General features: G+C 44.4%; 1 protein-coding gene across 3 annotated transcripts in view; it reads right to left on the bottom strand.

Moving 5' to 3' along the window:
- Positions 1-8,065, bottom strand: part of MRPL1 (mitochondrial ribosomal protein L1) — a 32,796-nt gene extending 24,731 nt beyond the window's left edge. For all 3 annotated transcript variants that reach the window (XM_032784480.2, XM_075066085.1, XM_032784481.2), the window contains exons 1-4: positions 8,011-8,065; positions 7,412-7,520; positions 3,287-3,542; positions 2,164-2,247 (exon numbers count right to left, since the gene is read on the bottom strand). In XM_032784480.2, the coding sequence (XP_032640371.1) occupies positions 2,164-2,247; positions 3,287-3,542; positions 7,412-7,520; positions 8,011-8,044 (483 nt within the window). In that variant the 5' untranslated portion in view covers positions 8,045-8,065. The remainder of the gene's footprint in view (positions 1-2,163; positions 2,248-3,286; positions 3,543-7,411; positions 7,521-8,010) is intronic.
- Positions 8,066-23,871: the final 15,806 nt, after the last annotated feature.

Here is a 23,871-nt window from a genome sequence, read left to right as displayed (position 1 = left end):
ATGAAGGGTCACAATGAGTTTCATTCTGTCTCACTCTTATCCACTGTGCAGATTGTACGAGACAGAGAGACGTTTCAGAGCTACAGTATCATCAGTCTGCTGGGGATACTCCATTCTACATCAGAGGGGTAGCTGTGTCAGATATGTAAAAGCAGCAAAGAATCCTGTGGCACCTTATAGACTAACACACGTTTTGGAGCATGAGCATGCATCTGATGAAGTGGGTATTCACTCACGAAAGCTCATGCTCCAATACGTCTGTTAGTCTATAAGGTGCCACAGGATTCTTTGCTGCTTTTCCATTCTACATCTTCCATTTAATTCTGATTCTACAAAATCTTTCTGAGTTATTTGACTTAGGCAGGGACCTTGATGAAAGCAAACTGGATGACAAGTGGAAGATTTTGTTAGAAGAGAGAGTCAGAAAATGGCGGCATGAATATCCAGAACCTCCTAAGAAGGATGCACACTATGCCCACCTTTTACTAAAATGGCTCACATATTAGAGGTCCTACTGGAATCCTTACTGCCCCTGAATTCTCAGTTGGTAAGCTGGCCCTTTAGTGCCTTTCATTATCGATAGATAGCCAGGATGTTGCAGGTATTCTTTTCCAGTACAGGCAATACAACCATGATTCATGTCTCTCTCACTTCATATTAGATTACTCTACTGCATTCTGCTTAGGGCTACCTTTGCAATCTACACTAGGTGGAGCTTGTGGGTAGAATGCTGTTGCTTGTCTGAGTGGTGGCTTGAATATAGAACACTTGGACTCAAGTTTCTGCAGTAGTTTCCTGCTATCTTCTGGGTGATCATTATCCTTGCAACCTTAAATGGTCTGTGATATTGTTGTTTGGGAGATTGCTTTTCACTTTATACCCTGTTAAAACTATTAAAGTCAGCTGGAAGCCTCTACAGCTAAAGTCTCCAGAAGTGGTAGCATGGCTCTCACATTTGATGAAATTTGCTCCCTTTGATGATTTTCTACAATTACACTAACAAGCTCCAGGGCCCGATACAAAATATTTATTTTGCTTAAATGTTGGTCTATTTTTGTTATAGTTCATCTTGTGCCTGAAAAAATGGCTGCTATTAGACTGCAGTATAGGCTCTGCCAATGCTTGTGCTGTACCTATTCTGTGGGTAGATGAAGATTTGTGGTATATAGGGCTGTTAATGCAGGACCTTTCATAAGCATTTAAGTACTTTAAATGAAATGTATCAGCAAAAGTTCTATACAAGACTTATTCCAAAATATTAGTTTTCTATTATGTACATAAGTCAGGCATTTGGCAGTTTTGAAAGAAAGGAGAAAAAGTTTAAGGAGGGCAACTAAAAGATTGAGCATTTGGTATTAAGACAAACCAAAAACAGAGGCACAAACTTTATATTATATAAATTGAAGTTTAAACAAATAAAGGTGAAAAATAATTATGGACAAATGGGGAAAATGAGAAAAACAGCAATGGATTCTAACAAGCGAAAGGACACTTCCTTTAGCCCGCATTAGGTTACAAGAACTCCATTATGAGTTGCTTCAGCCTTGGTACTCAATTCCTCTTAAATTTACAGTACTAGAATATTCTGCTAACACAAGACAGGAGAACCCAAAAAAGTAGGAATAAATGTATTAAATTGCTAAAAAACCAGAGCCCAGGTCCAGGGCTGCAGCTCCCGGGGAGAGATGGCCCTCCTTCCCAGCCTCAGCTCTGTGGTGGGGGAAAAGACTTGTCTCCTTTCCAGCCCCAGCTCGGGGGCTACTGCAGTGGGGGGGAGACGGAGAGATCCCCCTCCTTTCCAGCCTCAGCTCTGTAGCTGCCATGACAGGGGAGAGAGGGCACATCCATCACATCAGAAAGGTAAAGACTACTGATATTATTTGTAGAACAAAAAAGCATTTATCATCAAGGTTTTTTTGTTTGTTTTTTTTTAATAGCGCTTCTATCCAAAGCGCTTTACAATATTTAGCTAACGGTACAAACAACATTTGGAAAGCTCATTCAGTGGTCCACTGAGACCCTCAGTAATTTTCAAGTGGTCCATGAAAAAAAACGTTTAAGAACAACTGTCCTACACATATACAAAATGAACCATGTACTAAACTTTTGTTGTATACATAAAAAAGCTGAAACGCAGGACTTTTACATAACATGTTTACTCACCTCTGTGAATACCATAACTTTATTGATTTCAGTTGCAAAAGGATAAGGTAGAAGAATGGTGCCGACAAACTGATCCACTTTTTTCTAATGATATAGAAAAAACAAGTGGTTGGTGCAAATTTAAAACTATCTTACTGTAGGACATCTAAAGCCTAACTGGAACTTGGTTTATACAAAAGTTTTTTTTGAATATTTTTCCCACTTGTGTGGAGCTGGTCCACTATGTACTAACATTTGTGTTGTAAGTTGACTATGAACTACTGAAATTACAAATAAAGAAGAACAGCTCTACCTATAGATTATTATTGGTAGGTTAGGTAAACTGTTGACTTGACAACTAGATAGCCTAAAATGCATTACTTGAAATATGAGAATAGAACAAATTGACACTTTAAACACTTCTGTATTTTCGTCCCTCTAGTTCAATTTATTACTCCCTCAAAACAAGGAAGGTGCCTATGCCATTCCCATACACACTGCTTTTCCTGTCGTGCTGCCAAGAGAGAAGTGACAACATTCACCAAGGGCAGAAGAAAGTGAGATAAAAACAGGAGGGGAAAGAGGAAAGAAAATTATTGTCTCTACTCTCATTCCCGTAAGAAGCGCACCCAGAAACAGTAGGGGATTAGATGTGGATTGCTGTCCAGTACAGCACAACGTGAACAGCACTAGCAAGGGTGGGTAGGGGGGTAAGAGAGAGAGAGAATACTGGATTTTAACATGACCGGACGCCAACTTTTAAACTACACAAATCTTCTAAAGGGACTATATGAACACAGATAATCATTATCAAAATAGGTTGGGTCTTGGAATAGGACTTTAACTACACAGCAGTCTCTAAAACATTAGAAGAACAGAAATTGTCGATAACTGGAGGAAACAACATCTTAAGTCCTGAATTTGAAGGATATCATGTACAGTTCTGCCAAAGCACAGTGTCATCTAGGAAAGACCACTGAATACCTGGCATAAACTTGTCACAAAATGTGAAAGAAGTTTGTAGACTGAGCCAGAGCAAGATGACAGGGAAGACTTCACCATATTGCATTTCTTTCCCTTACAGTTAATAAAGGTAGTTTCTTAAAATATCACAACTGCAAATCCGTAGGTACTATCAACATACCTTCTTCTCTAGCATCATATCCAGAGTGATGTTAGCATATACATGTTGTTTTGGGTAAGTGAAGTCCAATTGCTGAAACTTCTTCAGCATGTCCACAGCCACCTCTGTGTCATAGACTGGCCTTTCATACAACCATGTTAAATACACATCATCCACTGGCTTGCTTGCTAACTTTCGTCTGTAAGCGTTCTTTTTTTTTGCTGGTTCTGCATCTGAAGTTTTCTGCTTGGCATCCTTTGAACCTTTTTTTGCAGTTCTTTTGCAAATCAAAATGATAAATATAAGACCATTAACCTTAATGCTTAGTATGTACTTGAATACAAAAGAGTTTAGTTGAAACTGCATCTCAATAAAAAGCGATGTCTTGTGTGGCCAAGTCAACTCACGAAATGTCAATCCATCAAAACTGCGCTTGACTTCCCACCTGCTCCGCCCACCCATCTACTGTAAACATAGGAGGAAGAGTAAAGAAAAATCAGAACCAAAAGGCTATTAATGAAACTGAACCTCAAAGGTTACGAAGCAAGAGATGTTAGACTGCCTAGTGACCGACTATGAGTAGCGTCACAGACTGACTTTGCTAGTCATCTTAATGAAGATTTAAATAATCAGAACATGGCGCCTATTAAATAAATCATCATAATCCCTCTAAACCAATCTGCCTCAGTAATCCAGTAAAAATTCATAAAGAATTAAACATTACAATGCCATTTTCTTCCTGGCTTCAAGTTTCCTGTGGGATGTTGCTCCCACCTCATCATGGCAACAATCCTGAATATTCTCTCAGAAATCAGAAGCTTTAAAATCTGTTTTTGTGCAATCAGTTTAGTGAAAGAGCACCAACGACTTTGGAATCTGAATTTATGCTCTGATAATGACTGACTCCCTAGATCAGGGATCAGCAACCTTTCAGAAGTGGTGTGTCAAGTCTTCATTTATTCACTCTAATTTAAGGTTTCGAGTGCCAGTAATACATTTTAATGTTTTTAGAAGGTCTCTTTCTATAAGTCTATAATATATGACTAAACTATTGTTGTATGTAAAGTAAATAAGGTTTTTTAAATGTTTAAGAATCTTCATTTAAAATTAAATTAAAATGCAGGGCCCCCCGGACTGGTGGCCAGGACCCGGGCAGTCCGAGTGCCACAGAAAATCAGTTCGTGTGCCACCTTTGGCACATGTGCCATAGGTTGCTTACCCCTGCCCTAGATAAATATCAGAGCAAAATATCCTGGCTTTGGCTCAAAAGTTAATTTAGATAACTGTGTTGGCTTCACCACTGATCTGCCAACGTTAGTGCACAAGTTGAATTCCATTGTTACCACTTAATTTGTATTTAACGGAAAAAACAAATTGAAATTCCTACTCTGAAGTTGTCGTTTCAGGTACACCTCTACCCCGATATAACATGGCCTGATATAACATGAATTCAGATATAACGCGATAAAGCAGTGCTCCGGGGGAGCGGGGCTGTGCACTCCGGCAGATCAAAGCAAGTTCGATATAAATGCGGTTTCACTATAATGCAGTAAGATTTTTTGGCTCCCAAGGACAGCGTTATATCGGGGTAGAGGTGTATTACCCAAAAAGATTAGTTCCATTTTTAGAAATTCAAATAAACACTTTCAAAAGCAGCATGATTTTCTTCTCAAAAAAGGCAAGTGGGACATTATCCTGGCAATCCTCTTTACTCACAGATCTGTAGGAGTTAGTTCCCCCCAATATTTTAAGACTATCCGAAAGATAGCAATGTGAATGTGCTTTGCCATGTTTGCCAGTTTCCATTAATTTCCTGTAAGAAGGAATTAATTCAGTGCCATACTGAACAAGCCCATATTCTATGTATATGGGAGAGATATTGTAACCCATTACAACTAGGGCAATATAAGCCATTTAAGACTGGCTACCCAGGCAGATCAAATAAATCTGTTTTACCCAATGTGGGTCATAAATGATCAGCCCTCTCCACCATCCTCCTTACAGCTCTCTGCAACTTTCTTAAGTTTTCTCTACTTTTAAGAATCCCATTTTGAGGAGTCCTAACACCTCTTAGGCTCTATAGCAGTGGTTCCCAAACTAGGGGCACGGCTTGTTCAGTGTAAACCCCTGGCAGGCCGGGATGGTTTGTTTACCTGCTATGTCTGCAAGTTCGGCTGATTGCAGCTCCCAGTGGCTATGGTTCGTCATTCTCGGCCAATGGGAGCTGCAGGAAGTGGCACGGGCCAAGGGACGTGCTGGCTGCCGCTTCCCGCCGCCCCCATTGGCCTGGAGTGGCGAACTGCAGACACTGGGACCTGCAGTTGGCCGAACCTGTGGACGCGGCAGGTAAACAAACTGGCCTGGCCCACCAGGGGCTTACCGTGAACAAGCTGGGCTCCCTAGTTTGGGAACCACTTCTCTATAATTATCGAATTTTAAATTTTGTTTTTATTAAGGAAGGAAATTGGTCTATTTTTACATGAGACTTTGGTTATCACAAAGGACAGAGAAAGTAGGGTTCTCAAGGATTGTCACATGATCATAACAGAACTCAGAATTCTCTCATAACAGGAAAAAGAGCAGTTTACTCTTAAGCAATTCTTTGCTATCTTTAAAAGTTAAGGTCCTGATTTTTAAAGGTGCTGAGTAAGTACAATTCCTGTCAAAGTCAATGGGAGCTTTGGCTGCTCAATAGCTCTGGAAAAATCAGGCACTGTTTGGGAATAAATACTCTGAAGATGTTTTGCACCTGATACTCTGCATTTCATTTGACTGTGTTAAAGATCTAAATTAATGTTGCACAGTTATGTCAAAACACAAAAGTTAAGGTAATATTTGCAACTCCACTCCTTCATGCATATGTGGTGTGGTATGGTACAGTCTCCAATCAGGTGATCACATACTGCTATTCAAACACAACATAATACCAAGCTCTTGCAGAAGATGCCGTACACATATGTACCTAAGACTGCAAAAAATTAAAAGTCACGGACTACTCTGTGGATGTCTGACACATAATACACTAAAATAATTTCTTTACCCTCTCTTCAGACCCACTACCACCGCAACCATATATTTATCTTAAGATTTTATCCTGTGACCCATCACCATTGTATATAAGCACCTTTCACATAAAAACAATAGTAATCCTGAAATCTACAACAACAAAAGTCAGCCAAAGTTTAATAGCTAAGCTAAGAGGCAATTGAAAGGATTACATATATATATGCAATTACAAAGCTATACATATATTCATACAAGTGTTGTATATATTTCATGGTCTTCCCTTCCTGAGTCTATTCAAATGTTGCTCATCATCTTATGTTCCAATCCTGCAAAAAGCTCTCTGCAGGAAGACCCCAAGAGCCTTCATAACATTATCTAGTTTTCAAGGCTAATGAGAATGGGACGGTGAAGAGGACATAAAGGAAGAAATAGATATAGAAGGATGAGCATTAAAAGCATGTTGTCAATTTAAAGTCATACTTCCATAAACTATACTTTGTCTACTTTTTCAAGCAACGCGTCACATTACTGTAACAGACAGAAATTAGCAGCATTTGACAATATTTTGTGCATAGTAAGTTTTATAGTACTGTCTACATAGATGAGAGGAAGAAAACTATGTACATCTTTCACCCAACAGATTTTTTAAGAGGAAAATGTGACTGTAAAACCACACCAACTGGCAGGAGAAGCAGGAGCATATGCACCACTTAAAATTAATAATCTTTATAAACCAACTAGCTTTCATGCTGATATCCTCCCTTTAGTAGTCCATTTGATAACAGCCTCACTGGTAGGACTGACTAACTCTTACTAGTCTATTTTGTTCTGTAATATTTGTATTTATTTTACTGTTCATAAGCAAGTATATAGAAAAGTGAATTAAAAAAATAAATACTGTGACTATGGCAAAGCAGTTATCCTTCTTCAGTAATAGTGTTTAACCAAAAGGTGGTCACTTCCAGAAGGACCTCTAATACTCCATTAGAAAGGGAAGTAACATAAGCTGCACTAGTGATATGTGCAACAGGGCCACTTATACCAATATTCAAGATATTATTAATTCTTCTGAATTTTAAAAGCCATTTGTGTAACCCATGACTACAGATACAGCCTGCTAGAAATATAGTAAGCACTCACTTTGCAGCAGCATAGGGTCTAATGGATAGTGGTATGTTTCCACGGCAGGGAACTACTGAGGTAGGTTGATCAATCCTGGGAAAAATATGGCTGGGAAACTGAGCCAGAACTGTTTAAAAACAGAGAGAAAAAAATGAAGTTCGTAATATTGCTACTCTAATCAGCACAGAAAGGTGGTTTTTTTCCTTTAAGATATCTTTTGAGGCGATTTGTGACGCTATTTTTGCAGATTTCCGTTCATAACAAACCCTTGGAGCAAGGCCTGTCAGCTGTGCCTCACGCGGGGGCGGGGGGGAGCCTCCCTACGTTAGGGTTCCTATTAAAAGCCCCTTTGAGTCTCTCCACACGTTCTGTGGAGATCCCGCTCTGCCTTCAGCCTGGCTGCCCCGCTGCAGGGAACAGACTGGCCAGTCGTTCTCCGGCCCCACATGAGACACTAGTTCCAGGGCCGTGGCCCGCCCCGCAGAGCCTCCGCAGCGGGGAGGCAGCCAGACCGGACGCCCAGGCGAACGGAGCGGGACGGCCCCACGGCTCCCAGCGAGCCCGGACTGGGCCGGCTCCGCCTACGGGAACAGGCCCGGCCGCCCCCCCGCACTCACGTCTCCGCCAGCAGCACCTGGCGGACGCCGCCATGTCGCCGCGCCGGGCCGTGTCACACTCAAAGCGAACCCAGCTGCCGCGCGGAGCCGAGGAGCAAGGTTCCTGGTGTCACACCCTTTCCCCTCCGCTGCAGCCCCCGCCCCCTGTGGGTGGGGCACGTGGAAGCCGGGTCTGCCCCACAGGATTCCAGGACGGTCAATGGGAGCCAAGAGCCCCTGGTGACTGGGGGAGGAGGGAGCTGCCCCCAACTCCAGCCCCCCCAGGTGCTGGAACTAGGGGTGCTGCTGCACCCCCTCTTTGAAGTGGTTTCCATCACATACAAGGTTTACAGTTTGGTTCAAAGGCGCTCAGCCCCCTCATTATACACATTGTTCCTGTAACCCCCTGTGCCTGGTGACCTGGGGGGGGTGACCTGCTCTCCCCCCCCCCCCCCGAAGTCTCTTGCTCATGCTTGTGCAAGGGCCTGGCCGGGCATGCAACTGGGGATCCCAGGTCTGCTGGCTCGAGAGCAGGGCCAGAGAGGTGGCCTGCCCAAGAGCGGCAGGGTCACGGACAGAGTAGTAGGCTTGGCCCCCAGGCCTAGCTTCACATTGGGATCGTGTTGTTTTTCTGATTGATAAAAGCATTGGGATTGCACAAGTGTCTGCTTTGGAGAGAAGGGCTGGTCCTGTGATTACAGCACTGGATTGAGTCCCTGAAAATCAAGGGTTAGGCCCCAGAAGTCCTGTCTGTGGACAAGACCCTGCACCAGTTATTTAATCTCTCTGTGCCTTGTTTTCTCAGCTGTAAACGAGCTATTACTTCCTGGGTTGGCTTGAGGACAAGTATATTGATGTTTGTCAGCAACCACCCCCATAGGATCAGATAATTATCTAGACAGAGAAACCCAGCCATGAGCAGAGGGGATGAGTCAACCCCAAGGAGAATCTCAGGCTTCACACTTTTCCATCATAGCTGATCTGACACTGCTCTTGCTTGTAAGGATGGATCTGTGCTATGTCCCTGCTTGGGACATCCAGGACCAGCGCCAGGGTTTCTCGCGCCCTAGGTGCACGGCCATTTCGCCACTCCGTGCGCTGCTCCCGCGGCTCCGGTGGAGCTGCCGCAGCCATTTCTGTGGAGGGTCTGTTGGTCCGCGGCTCCGGTGGAGCTGCCACAGCCGTGCCTCTGGAGGTCCACCAGAGCCACGCGGGACCAGCGGACCGTCCGCAGGCGTGCCTGCGGCAGCTCCACCAGAGCCGCAGACCAACGGACCCTCCACAGACACGACTGCGGCACGTCCACCGGAGGCGCCTGCCGCCCCCTCCGGCAAAATGCCGCCCCCTAATAATGCTGGCGCCCTAGGAGATTGCCTAAGCCGCCCAAATGCAAGCGCCGGCCCTGGGACACCTAGATACTATTTTAATATAAATAATAACCACATTAAGGAGATGTGCTCTGGTCCTGAGCTGTACCTTGCAGCTTAAACACAATAAAAGGTATAACACAAATAAGGCAATTATATTCTATGCACCCCCTTGGAATAGCTGTGTTGGCTGAAACCGTTTTAAAGGTTACATTTAAAAATTGCTTTTCTAGTGGACTATTTTGTATTACAAATACAGCCTAATTCTTCACAGTAGAGTAGAATTCCTTGTCCCCTGCTCTGGCTAATAGCAGTCGTTTAATTTTAAAATGAAAGTTACGCAAACGATGAGCATACTAGGTCCCAATCGTTCAATTAGTTCTGTGTGCATGGAGCTCAGAGTTAGGGTCTCAGTTTGCACGTTTTAAATAATTTCTTCTGTACTAATGGAAACTCATGCACAAATATAATTAGCCACTCATAAGATAAGAGTACCTCTCAGACTTTTCAGTGAGATTTGTATTTATATTGTGCAACCCAGCAATTTACAGTATGTGAAGCAGAGTCACTGGCCTTAAAGATTCAATAAATTCCTTGGGAATATATGTTTATCTATCCTTATTTTTGCTGTGATTTGCATTATTCTTTAAATATATTATGATGGCATGCTCTTTAGCGTGCTCTATGAGCCCTTCATGTGGCTTCTTACCCGTTAGATCACAAATAAATGACTGGATGCAAAATGAGGGATATGACAAAATTAGATGAGGATGCTTGAAATAGAGCCGGGCTCATTTCTATTTACTTTTAAGAGGGGATATTTTCATTACATTAAAATAACTGGTTGTCTATTAAATCATCAACGCTTTCTCAACTTAAAGTACAGATCTGCCTTGAAAAAAAACCCAGTAAAAGTGGCTTCCTCTTACTCACTGATCTATTCCTTGTGTGCGTTCTGTCACATCTGCTGACTTTAGTGATAAAAATAGTGATTGTGATCCTGCAAAGACTGCTGCTCTGTGTAAAAGTTACTCATGTTCTGACACGTTTGCAGAAACAGGGCCTCAGTGATTATTACCTTTTGCTCCTTAGCTCAGCAGAGCCAACACAGCTAAAAGAGAATGAGTTGACTTCTGTTTTTTTCTTGTGCATCATCAATAGAACTTTTTACTGGGTTCCAATCATTAAAGGAAATGGGACTGAACAGGTGTCACTAATGGCATATTTTGGCCTGCAAAACTTTTATTATGAATGATAATACTTGCAAAGTAAAGAACTCAGCCTGACTTTTAGAGCCCAGGTCATAGGTGCGGGAAGTAGGGATGTGGGGGGTGCTGCAGCACCCCCAGGTTTTATGCGGGGCCACTGGCTAAAAACATAAAACCTGGGGATTCTTTCTGCACCTATGCCCTGCTACCAGCCCTTTGCTCACACTCCTCCCCCCATCCCCTCACCTCAGCTGGGGTTTGGGTCCCAGTTGCTGGCCCTGTGCCGGCCCCACCCCTGCTCCCAGGCCTCCACTCCCAGGGCCCACTGGCCCCACGCCCGGGACTCTTTACTCCTGGGGCCTTGGATGCCAGCCTCTGCCTGGAGCTCCACTCCTGGCCCCCCGCCTGCCCCCACCTGTGGCCTCAGCCTCCTCACCTCTGTCCCGGTCCCTCCCTCCTGGAGAGACAGCCCTGCTCCCAGCCTTGGGGCTGGGGACAAGGGTAAAGGGGTTGGCTTTCAGCACCCCCACTATTAAAAATGTTCCAGCACCACTGGCCCAGGTTGAGTTTTCACGACCAGCAGTTAGAAAGTCATCTTTTTGTGTATACACTCAGCATGTTTGATATTGCAGACAGTGAAAGAAAAATGTAGAATTCCATCTTAGTATACATGCTCACTTTTTCTGTTAGAATGCTTTAAACTTCTGGAGATGTTTTATTAAAAAAAAACAAACCTACACACAAAGCAAAGAAAACCCAACAAAACACAGAACAAAAGACAACACCAGTGTTTAATCTGACTGTGATGGGTGCCACACAAAATTTATGTCTAATAGAAAGACATGAGGAAAAGACAACATTAACATTGCAAAGTCACTCAGGAAAAACCCCACTGATAACAATTTAGGATTTTTTTCATCACCAAAAAGAGTTTTTTAAATAAAGTCTACAGCCCCAATTTGCTTTTGTAACTAATGTTCCATGCTGTGTGACAGGCTATCTAACGGAAGTCTTCAAGCTATAATTTGCTAACTTCCTACTGTTTTGCGGATGATCCTTCCTGAGTTGTCCACAAAAATAAGATGTGATTGATTAGCACTGGTCCTAATGTGCATAAGTGTTTCTTTTTTAAACACTGTGAGAAATTTACTATCAAGACACTGAGATTTAAATAATAAGATGGAGAGTGATACATCAGAGAAGATAGTTTTAGCAACAGCATGTTGGATGGACTTGAGCAGCATACATATATTATACAACATCTAGTACTGAGGTATCCCACTAGTCTTTCAATACTGAGAATCGGTCATGTATATATGTGCTGCAACCCCTACCCCAGTGGTTTTCAAAGTTTTTTTCTGGTGACCCAGTTGAAGAAAATTGTTGATGTTCATGACCCAACAGAGCTGGGGATGGGGGATTTGGTATGTGGGAGGGGCTCAGGGCTGGGGCAGAGGGTGCAGTGCAGGGGTGAGGGCTGCGGGGTGGGATCGGGGGTGAGGGGTCTAGGGTGCCGGGGGTGTTCAATCAGAATTGGTGCTCTGGGCTGGGGCATAGGGTTGGGGTGCAGGAGGGGGTCAGGGCTCTGTGCTGGGGGTGCAGGCTCTGGGATGGGGCCAGGGACGAGGGGCTTGGGATGTAGGAAGGGTCTTTGGGTTTGAGGGGTGGCTCAGGGCTGGGGCAGGGGATTGGGGCACGGGGTTACCTCAGGTGACTCCCGGTCAGAGGAACAGCGGGGGTGCTAAGGCAGGCTGTGTCCCGGAAGCGGCCAGCAGCAGGTCCGGCTCCTAGGCGGAGGCACGTAAGCAGCTCTGAGTGCCTCTCAACCGCAGGCATCACCTCCTCCAACTCCCATTGGCAGGGAACCAGGGGCAGGGGCAGCATGCGGTGCCCTGTGGCCCCCTCACATAGGAGCTGGACCTGCTGCTGGCCGCTTCCAAGGCCCAGCGCGGTGTGATAACAGGTAGGGACTAGCCTGCCTTAGCCAGGCAGCATCACTGATGGGACTTTGAACGGCCCAGTCAGCGGTGCTGACCAGAGCCGCCGCAACACTTACCTCATTCTTCTCCAGGGCCGCGCCGGGGGGAGGGGGCAGGTGGGGCAATTTGCCCTAGACCCTGGGCTCCGCAGGGGCCCCCACAAGAACGGCTGAAGCTCCCTCCCCGGCCCCAGCCCAACCTGACCCCATCTCCGCCCCTCACCTGGAGCCTCAGTGCATCCAGCAGCATCCCTGAACAGCTGCAGCGTGGCTCTGGCGGGGCCTGATCCCCTCCCCACTCCACGCCGAGCAGAGGGAGCTGGGCTCAGGCCCCGCTGGAGCTTGAGCCCCACCCCCTGACCACGTGGCTCTGAGCGGGGAGGAGCTCAGGCCCCGCCGAAGCCACGCTGCAGCTGTCGAGGGACGCTGCTGGATGCATTGAGGCTCTGGGAGAGGGAGGAGCTGGGGGTAAGGGGCTGGGGTAAGGGGGGTTTAGATAAGGGGCAGGGAGTCTCAGGGACAGGGAGGGGGCAGAGGTTGGGGGAGCGATCAGGGAATGGGGGGTTGGATTGTGGGCATCTGGGGTCTTGTCAGGACTCAGTGGGGGGGGGTGGATAAGAGTCTGGGCATCAGAGGACAGGGAGCAGGGGTTGGGTCCAGGATGGTGGTGGTGGGGGGTCTTTGAGGGACAGTGAGGGACATAGGCAGGGATGGGTCAGGGATCTGAGGGGGGGCAGGAGTAGGTGGGGGCAGATAGGAGGCCCGGCCGGCTGTTTGGGGCACAGCCCTACCTAGGCTCATTTAGCAGTTTGAGGTTTGCAGAAGAGCAGCTGTAGCTTTTCCATTAGGGCTACATCGCTTTCACTTCTCAAATGCCAATTATAGTCTATATTTTAATTTCAGTGCATAGGAGATTCATGTCAGACAGGCGGGCTTTAGGCCTATCCCAATCCTGAATTGGGCCCTCGCCTGAGAGGGCGCGCCCAGTGGAATCCCTTCCCAGTAGAGGGCGTTTAATTTTACTCATCTGGCGGTGCTTTGCATCTTCAGCAGCACTTCAGCGGCAGGCCCTTCACTCTCTCCTTGTCTTTGGCAGCACTTCAGTGGCGGGTCCATCTGCTTACTCTGGTCTTTGGCGACACTTCGGCAGCAAGTCCGTGAGTGCCTCTGAAGACTGGAAAGAGTGAGGACCCACCACTGAAGTGCCGCAAAGACTCAGAGCACGCCTGGTGAATACAAGCCCTACGTGTCTTTTTACATGTGTTGTTTTTTTTAAGGCAGGGCCCGTCGAAACTGTTTGAATTAAGCCCGCACCTTCTAAGCCCTGAGTAGGGAGGGTAGCTTCATTTAAATTAGCCACTGGGGGGGGATCACATGAAAGAGCAATATCTTCCAACCTACAAGGGAGACCCCCTCCCCTGCATTCCGAGCTCGAGGGGTTTATTCAGTGTTTCAAACTTTTATACTGGTGACCCTTTACACATAGCAAACCTCTGAGTGCGACCCCCCTTATAATTAAAACTTTTTATATACTATACTATAATACTATTATAAATGCTGGAGAAAAGTTGGGTTGAGTGGAGGCTGACAGCTTGCGACCCAGTAATAACTCGTGACCCTGAGGGTCTGACCCAGTTTGAAGACCCCTGGGTTAATTTAATTTTAGCACCTGGTTTAATTTAATTTTAGCACCCTGTGTCCATTCACATGCATGTGCTATTTTGAGCATTTCAGTTTTCACAACATAGGATCATCCCAGATTCTGGAACAAGCTCAAATGCTCAGTTCGTGGAGTATGTACATAAGCTATACTAAAGACAAACACACAGTAACCGTCTCCAGTTTGTGAGGGACAGGGGCAGCTCTAGACATTTCACCGCCACAAGCACGGCGTCATGCCGTGGCGGGTGCTCTGCTGGTCGCCAGTCCCGTGGCTCCGGTGGACCTCCTGCAGGCTTAAAAAAATCCTATGTCTAAATCATAGTACTTCCAAAGAATTCTAAAAAGTTAGCTGTGTAATTTACTCTTATAAGCACTTTCTTGGTTGGTTCCTCTTATGCTTTATTCATCTCAGCATGAATAACTCTGTTTCTAATGATTTCCCTCATTATCTTCCCAGTATTGAGGTAGAGATTAGTAGTCTATCACTTGTAGGAACACAGTTAGCTCCTCATTAAAGTACAATAATGTTAGCTGCCCTATGGGATAGAAAAAAGATCAGAAAATGAAGAAGAAACGGTGTCTTTGTTTGTTATCTATTCCTTATGTTTATTTGAGTTTATGTAGAATTTAGTTGCGTATCATTGAGTAAATAAATGGATGTTTTAAGAAAGTTATATTGCAGTTGTATATAGCCTTTTTTAAATAAAAAAAATCCCCAACAACAACAGATAGGACCATCCAAGTTTGTTTTTAAAAATGAGTTAAACATTTATGGGGTTTTTTATACATTGTGTCAAACTGACAAAAATATTTTGAAAAAACATGATGTTTGCTTTAATTCTTTATTGTTAAGGTTGACACATTACATGAAGAACAAGTTATTTTTGAGTCTCACAAAAGACGTTATCTATTTTTCCATACGATGTGTAACTTGTTTTGAAATACACTCTTTTCATTTCTTTGTGAGTCATGTCAGTTGTTGAGCAGGACTACATTCACTATTTAAAACATTTCAATAACAGCGACAAGTCTTTGCACTTATATAGTATCTTCTTGCCATAACTCTCAACTGTATCTCATTTTGAGAGACATACAAGTTCAACACCAAAATGGCATCCCCTGACTTGAATTGTTGAAAATAAAGAATCAGGAAACTGAGATTACAGAGAAGGTTATCTACACCACAGGAAGGGATTTTAACATTCCAGCACTAATAACTTTCGTTTGTCCCTCAATCTGAATATTTGCCACACACATTGTATGTCATATTGGGACGCTCACAGCTTGAAAAATATCCTGTCCAAGGAGTCAAAGAACATTACAAACTTTAATTAAGTGTCACAAGTCCCCTGGGACAAAAGGATGTATAATTAGCCACGTTTTACATATGGGGACGCTGAGGGGGAGAACAGTCAAGGCTAAACTTTCAGGATGTGTGTCATGAATTGTGTGTTCTTCAGTTTTGGGGTAACCAACTTGAGATATCTTGTGCCTGACTTTTCAGAGGTGGACCCCACTGATGTCAACCGGATTTATGAATGCACTGTACTTCTAAAAATTAAACCTTAGCTTCCAGGTCCCCAGTTGGAGACACTTGAAGGGTACACAGTTAGTCAACATCACAGACAGTTGGCTGCATACGACTTACCCAAGGCCCCTCAGTCTGTGGCAGAGCTTGGTACAGAAACCAGATCGCCTGAATCACAGTCCTGTGTTTTAACCACTAGACCTAGGCCTGGATATGGCAGACATTTACATAGAATCATAGAATCAAAAGGTTGGAAGGGACCTCATGAGGTCATCTAGTCCAACCCCCTGCTAAAGGCAGGACCACTTTCCCTAAATAATCCCAGCCAGGGTGTGGTCTAGCCGGACCTTAAATAGCTCTAAAGATGGAGATTCTACCACCTCCCTAGGTAACCCATTCCAATACTTCACCACTCTCCTAGTCAGAAAGTTTTTTCTAATATCCAGCCTCGACTTCCGCAACTGCAACTTCAAACCATTGCTCCTTGTTCTGTCCTCCGTCACCACTGAGAACAGCCTAGCTCCCTCCTCCTTGGAGCACCCGTTCAAGTAGTTGAAGGTTGCTATCAAATCCCCCCTTAGTCTTCTCTTCTGCAGGCTAAATAAGCCCAGTTCCTTCAGTCTCTCTTCATAAGTCATGTGCTCCAGTCCTCTAATCATTTTTGTTGCCCTCCGCTGGACTCTCTCCAATTGTTCCACGTCCTTTTTGTAGTGTGGCGCCCAAAACTGGACACAATATTCCAGATGCGGCCTCACCAGTGCCGAATAGAGGGGAATAATCACATCCCTCGATCTGCTGGCAACACTCCTACTAATACAGCCCAGTATGCTATTAGCCTTTTTGGCTACAAGAGCACACTGTAGGCTCATGTTCAACTTTCCATCTACCGTAACCACAAGATCCTTTTCTTCAGCACTGCTACTTAGCCAAACAGTCCCCAGCCTGTAGCAGTGCATGGGGTTTTTCTGTCCTAAGTGCAGGACTTTGCGCTTGTCCTTGTTGAACTTCATGAGGTTTCTTGTGGCCCACTTCTCCAATTTGTCTAAGTCTCCCTGAATCCTATCCCTGCCCTCCAGCGTGTCCACCACTCCCCCCAACTTGGTGTCATCTGCAAATTTACTTAATGTGCAAGCTATCCCATCATCAAGATCATTAATGAAGACATTGAATAGAACGGGCCCTAAGACAGACCCCTGGGGCACACCACTTGTTACTGGTTGCCAACTAGAGAGTGTGCCATTGATACCTACCCGCTGAGCCCGTTGATTCAACCAGTTTTCTATCCACTTCACAGTCCATTCCTCCAACCCATACTTCCTTAGTTTGCTGATGAGAATGCTGTGGGAAACCGTGTCAAAAGCCTTACTAAAGTCAAGGTATACAACATCAACAGCTTTGCCCCCATCCACAAGTCCAGTCATCTCATCGTAGAAAGCAATCAGGTTGGTCAGGCATGATTTACCCTTGGTGAATCCATGCTGACTGCTTCTGATCACCTTGTTTTCCTCTAAGTGTTTCAGGATGGATTCCTTCAGCACCTGCTCCATGATTTTTCCAGGGATTGAGGTGAGACTGATTGGTCCGTAGTTCCCTGGATCTTCCTTTTTCCCTTTCTTAAAGATAGGTACTATATTTGCTTTCTTCCAGTCCTCTGGGACCTCTCCTGTTCGCCATGAATTTTCAAAGATAATGGTCAACGGCTCTGCAATCACATCAGCTAACTCCCTCAGCACCCTCGGATGCAGTTCGTCCGGTCCCATAGACTTGTGCACGTCTAACGTCTTTAAGTAGTCCCTAACCTGACCCTCTATCACAGTGGGCTGCTCTCCTCCTCTCCTCTCTGTGTTCCCCAGTGTAGTAGTCTGGGAGTCGATCCTGCCCGTAAAGACTGAAGTGAAGAAGGAATTGAGTACTTCAGCCTTTTCCATATCTTCCACCACTAGGATACCTGCCTCATTGAGTAAGGGACCTACACCATCCCTAGTCCTCTTCTTGTTGCTTACATACTTGTAAAACCCCTTCCTATTATCCTTCACATCCCTTGCTAGTTTCAACTCAAATTGCCCTTTGGCCTTTCTGATTCTATCCCTGCAGGCCCGAGCAATAATCTTATATGCCTCCCCAGTCATCTGTCCAAGCTTCCATTTTTTGTAAGCTTCCTTCTTTTGCTTCAGCTCACCACTGAGTTCCCTGCTAAGCCATGCTGGGCACTTTCTACGCTTGCTGTTCTTTCTGCACATCGGTATGGTATTTTCCTGTGCTCTGAGCATGGTTTCTTTAAAAAACTGCCAGCTCTCCTGGACACCCATCCCCTTCAGTTCAGCTTCCCAGGGAATCCTGCCCATCATTTCTCTAAGGGAGCTGAAATCCGCTTTTCTGAAATCCAGGGTTTGCGTTCTGCTTCTCTCCTTCCTTCCTTTGACCAGGGTTCTGAACTCTACCATGTCATGATCACTGCTGCCCAGGTTGCCGTTCACCCTTACTTCCCCGATCAACTCTTCTCTGTTTGTGAGCAGGAGGTCGAGAGGCGCAAGGCCCCTCGTTGGTTCCCCCAGCATTTGTACCAGGAAGTTGTCCTCAGCGATCTCCAAAAACTTCCTGGATTGCCTGTGCACTGCTGTATTTCTCTCCCAGCAGATATCAGGATAATTGAAATCTCCCATGAGAACCAGGGCCTGTGATCTACAGACTTCTGCTAGTTGTCTGTAAAAAGCCTCATCCACCTCTTCTTTCTGGTCTGGTGGTCTGTAGCAGACACCCACCATAACATCCCCCTTGTGACATGCCCCTCTAAATTTAACCCAAAGACTTTCAACTGGCTCATTTCCAGTTTCGTAGTGGAGCTCTGAGCATTCATACAGCTCTTTTACATACAGCGCTACTCCTCCCCCTCTTCGCCCCTGCCTATCCTTCCTGAACAGCTTATACCCATCCATGGCATGCCCACCCATACATGCTTAGCTTTACTACCACAAGTAGTCCCATTGATTTCAGTAGTATTACATTAGTAAAGTTAAGCACATGTAGAAGCAGGGGTTTAATAAGCGATGTTCCTCACAAATCAAATTCTGTTTAGAATCCAGCCTTTCCCCCCAGAAACCTCACACTGAGGATTAAACTCCAGAAACCATTGTAAGAATTGATAAAAAGATACAGTTGACATTTTAGGTAATTTTTAATAGTGTAAGAGATTTTATAATTACAGAAGTAATTTAGTTTTCATTGCAATCAAAAGGAAAACCAGGGAGCAAACACAACACAAAAAAGTATTTTGTGATGATGTTACGCTACAATGAATAAGCAAGCATGTGAAGATTAAGGAACTATGGATAATTGCACCTCAAACTATACAATGGCTGTGGAACAGGAGAAATTTCACATGCTATATATTAACTAAAGCTTTAATTTCGGCAGCCTTGGTCTCAGCAAACCATCTGCTCTCTGTGCTTAAAATGGGATAGGTAGAAAACAGTCTGGTATCGTTGGCACTTTTTAAAATGCTGATAGCTGCATTCCAGAAGCTGCTTGCTACAAGAGGAATCTCACTTCCACAGAACATTTTGGGAATGGAGCTGTCCTCTCAAACTCAAATTAATGATGTGCAAACAAAGCACCATTCAAAAGTTAAGATTAAGGAAGGCAGGACCCACTTAAAAACCCAGAACAAATAATGAAAATTGTAAAGAGAAAGGAAGTAGGAAGAGAATAGGAGAGAAATGGGATTAAGAAAAGAAGGCTTCAATGAAAATTAAGAATATAAATACTCTTTACAATATTGGCATCTACCCATACAATCACAGAACTTCTCCACATGTTGCTACTGAAGTAAACTAACCATCTAAGTATTCCCTCTCCATTCTCCTTTCATTTAACATGGCCTGGAAACTTTAATCAGCCTTCCCTGACAAGGATTGGCTCTGATCACAGCGAACAGTTTGTAACTTTCCTTTTCATATTGTCCAGCAACTTCAAAAAGCAACTCAGCTCCGAGAAATGACTCTGTAAAAATGGTATTGTGAGGTTTTACATTTATCGTGATTCGTGTATCACTAATTCCCATAGCAAATTTGTTCAGTTTATAAATAAAAAGATAAGTCACTGCTAGCTCTGCAGACTACGTACCTTCTGAAAGCTAAAATAGGTTCTTCCTTCTCATGCAGCAGCGATTAAAGATCTGCAGGCCAAATTATACCTTTAGTTACATCTGTGCAACCACATTTGCCTTTGATTTCAGTTGTTTGTAGTTTGGGACGCCCCATCCGTATACTCCTAGTTACACAAGCGGAGTATGTTTCCATGGAGCATCCAATACCCAGGGGCATTTACTGAAGTCATTCTCCTTTTCCCTAATCCCTCAGACACAATGGGATTTCATCTTCTCATGAAGCAATAGAGAGAAATAATAAGCTTTGGGGGCTAAGGACTACTGTCAATTTCTCTATGTGATACTACTGGGAAAATTGCTGAACAGGGCCACCCAGAGGATTCAAAGGGCCTGGGGCAAAGCGAGGGAGCTGTGGCGCTTGTACTCACCTGGTGGTGTTCTAGGTCTTCGGCAGCATTTCAGCAGTGGGGGGGCCCTTCAGTCGCTCCGCGTCTTCGGCAGCACTAAAGGGCCCCCAGCCACGGAAATGCTGCTGAAGACCCGGAGTGACTGAAGGGCCCCTGCTGCCAGGCCAGGGCTTGTAGGGCCCCTGCAGGGCCCAGGGTCTGGGGCAAATTGCCCCCCCCCCCCCGAGCGGCCTTGTTGTTGAAGGAGAGAGTCCAGCAAAAATGATGAGAATGGAATGACGATTTTGCTGTTCCCTAGCCTAGCCATCCCCTGGTTGAGCAGCTGTTGATGTTGGCTCTGACTATGAAGAACTCAGTGTAGGAGTTCTTAGTGTCTAGCAACTACGATGGTGGTGGTAAGGCCCTGACTCCTCCCTGCCGCCTCAAAATAATCATTTATAGCTTGTGGTGTTTTTATTTTCAAGGAAAAACTCCAGCATTGTGATCTTTTTGCATTTGAAAGGTTATCTTGGCAATAAAAAGAGTGGAGATTTGTTTTCCCCCCACCAGAAACTTAGAATAGGGGGAGTAGAGGTCCTATCACTTGTCAGCTCTCCCATAACTGTAACTCCCTTAGGTAACTAACACTTCAGTCTCTAATACCCAGGGGTCTGATTCTGTGAACACTTCATTTAATGCAGCTATAATAGCCTCACCTCAAAAAATGGTATACTAGAACTGGGAAAGGGGTGGAGAAGGGCAACAAAAATGATCAGGGGTATGGAACAACTTCCAAATGAGGAGCGATTAAAAAGACTGGGACTGTTCATCTTAGAAAAGAAATGACAATGGAGGGATAGGATCAAGGTCAATACAATCATGCATGTTGTAGAGAAAATGAACAGAGATGTGTTATTTACCCCTTTACATAACACAAGAACCCGGGGTCACCCAATTACATTAACAAGCAGCAGATTCAAAATGAACATAAGGAAGTACTTCTTTACATACCGCATAGTCAGCCTGTGGAACTCATTGCCAAGGGATGTTGTGAAAGTATAGCTGGGTTCAAAAAAGAACTAGATAAATTCATGGACGATAGGTCCGTCAATGGGTATGAGCCAAGCTGGTGAGGGAGGCAACCCCATGCTCTGGGCATCCCTAAACCTCTGATTGCCAAAAGCTGGGAATGAGCAACAGGGGATGGATCACTCGATTATTACCTGTTCTGTTCATTCCCTTTGGAATATCTGGCATTGGCCATTGTCGGAAGACAGGATACTGGGCTAAATGGACCATTGGTCTGACCCAGTATGGCTGTTCTTATGTTTCATTAACTCAAAGCAGCAAGCATCAAATTCAATCTAACTGCTTCATACTTCAACTGCATTTAAATGCAAACTCCCTCAGTCTGGAACTTGATTACCTCAAGATGGTATCTTTCACCTAGTCAGACTCCTAGAACTTAATCCTAAAAGATGACAAAAGTTCCATCTATTGTTACATCAACAACCTGTGGCCCTTGGTGTCTTCATTTAGAAGCTCTCAGTACTTCAGCTGTATGATCTGTTACAACCAATATCCCCAGTTTTAAGACAGTTTTTGTTAATGCTATATTTTTCTCTTTAAAACCCAGACCGTATTGGTTTAACCAATTTAAGCAATCAAATAGTCCTTTCAACCCGTTCCTGGAGCTACAGAAGATTGGTGTCTCTTGACTCAAGTGAGTCTCATTCCATTTCAAACATATTTGACAGAGGGTCAGTGGTGTCTAGAAATTAATCATTGCAGGATTTAAAGACCTACTTTATCATTTAATTGGAGTGCCTGACTGTCCTCTTGAGTAAGCTTTCAGGAGTCTATTGATAAATCCACTATTGTTAACAGGATGTGCCATGAACATCCACCATCATCCGCTTTTGTCTGGAGCATGTTATTGCTATATTTTGAGGGTTCATTCTGAGACAGTGGGTGCGTAATATTCTGTGGATTGAAAATATTCTGTTGGAGACTCTGTGTCCTTTCTGTTTCTGAAGCGGAGCGTTACCCAGTCTATCAGCTCTCTGTAGCCTTCTATTAAAACGCTCTGATTTCCCACCCCACTTCTGCATAGACTGGCGGGGAAATAATCTTCCTCCATTGCAAAGGATTTTTTAAACTATTTTTTAAACACTTCTTAGTGGTTGTAGTTGACACTGAAGAAAATGGATCCCATCCCATCTTTTTGAAATGTCTTCGTTCTTCTTGGATACTTGCCCTTGCCATGTTCTTGTCACAAATACTAATACACCTCTACCTCGATATAACGCTGTCCTTGGGAGCCAAAAAATCTGACCACAATATAGGTAAAACCACCTTATATTGAACTTGCTTTGATCCACTGGAGTGCACAGCCCCGCCCCCTCGGAGCACTACTTTACTGCGTTATATCTGAATTCATGTTATATCAGGTCGCATTATATCGAGGTAGAGGTGTATATGTGGGGGGGAGGGGCTTTCTATTAGTGTGATATTATTTATTTGTGTTACCATAGTGCCTAGGAGCCCGTCATGGACCAGGACCCCATTGTGCTAGGTGCTGTACAAACACAGAACATGATGACAGTCCTTCCCCCAAAGAGCTTATATCTATTACCGGTAGCCTTCCAATGGCTCACCTCTGGCCCTTCATTATTAACCGATTTTACTCTTGGGTCCTGCCTGCTTACAGGAGCAAGTTACTAATCCTAACTTTGCACTCCTTAGGGGTTGGGTGGAAGCATCTTGTGGCAGCTGCACCCAGATTTATTTCAAGTAGTGTTGAACGTGTTTACCACTGGGTTCCTCATTCTAGGAATCGAACCCTGCAACTGATAGAGCACAGGCAGGCTTCTGCACCTGAATGGATTTCTGTTGAGACCAAGGGCTCCATGCCGGTGCAGCAGTCCATGCATTTGCTATAGATTGCAGGATTAGAGTAAGTAAAGTCTCACAGTTTTTTACGTGACCAGCAAGATTATGATGGTAAATTAATAGCGGCGTCTGCATTTCTTGCTGACTGATATTGTCACCAATTTTAATTTTTTCCCCTCCACACTTGATGCTGCCTGGTCTCACAGGGCCAGCAATCCCTTTGTTTCTTCAGTGACTTTGCATTCTGTGACCTCCAGGAGAGACCAAAACATTTTAAGATCTGATGAATGCCATCTATGTTCTGTGATATGTTGCAAGCGCCAAAGGGCAAGTTGGAATCCTGCCATTACAGGAACTATGTGACCTGTGAAGACATGATATGATAGGTGGTGGAGCTTGTTTGTCCTAAAGGTTTGTTTATTTTCTTGTCTATTGCTTGCTGCCGTACTTTGGAATTAAAGAAGAGGAGCTATAACAACAAACCTCTGAACTGGAACTGAACTTCATCTTAAATGAGACTAATTTAACACATTGATTCACGTATGTAAAGAGGCAATAAAAAAATTGGAATGTATCCATCCAATCCAATTATTTGTTCCTTATCCTAAACAAGGAATAAGATGGAAATAAAGAAGGAAATAAAAACAACCCAGGAAACTACAGACCAGTTAGTTTAACTTCTGTGCCAGGGAAGATAATGGAGCAAGTAATTAAGGAAATCATCTGTAAACACTTGGAAGGTGGTAAGGTGATAGG

The sequence above is a fragment of the Chelonoidis abingdonii genome, chromosome 5 (genome assembly GCF_003597395.2).
Source record: "Chelonoidis abingdonii isolate Lonesome George chromosome 5, CheloAbing_2.0, whole genome shotgun sequence".
NCBI classification, from domain to species: domain Eukaryota; kingdom Metazoa; phylum Chordata; order Testudines; family Testudinidae; genus Chelonoidis; species Chelonoidis abingdonii.
Note: the sequence above shows the minus strand (reverse complement) of the source record. Positions and strands in the feature narration are given on the sequence as shown.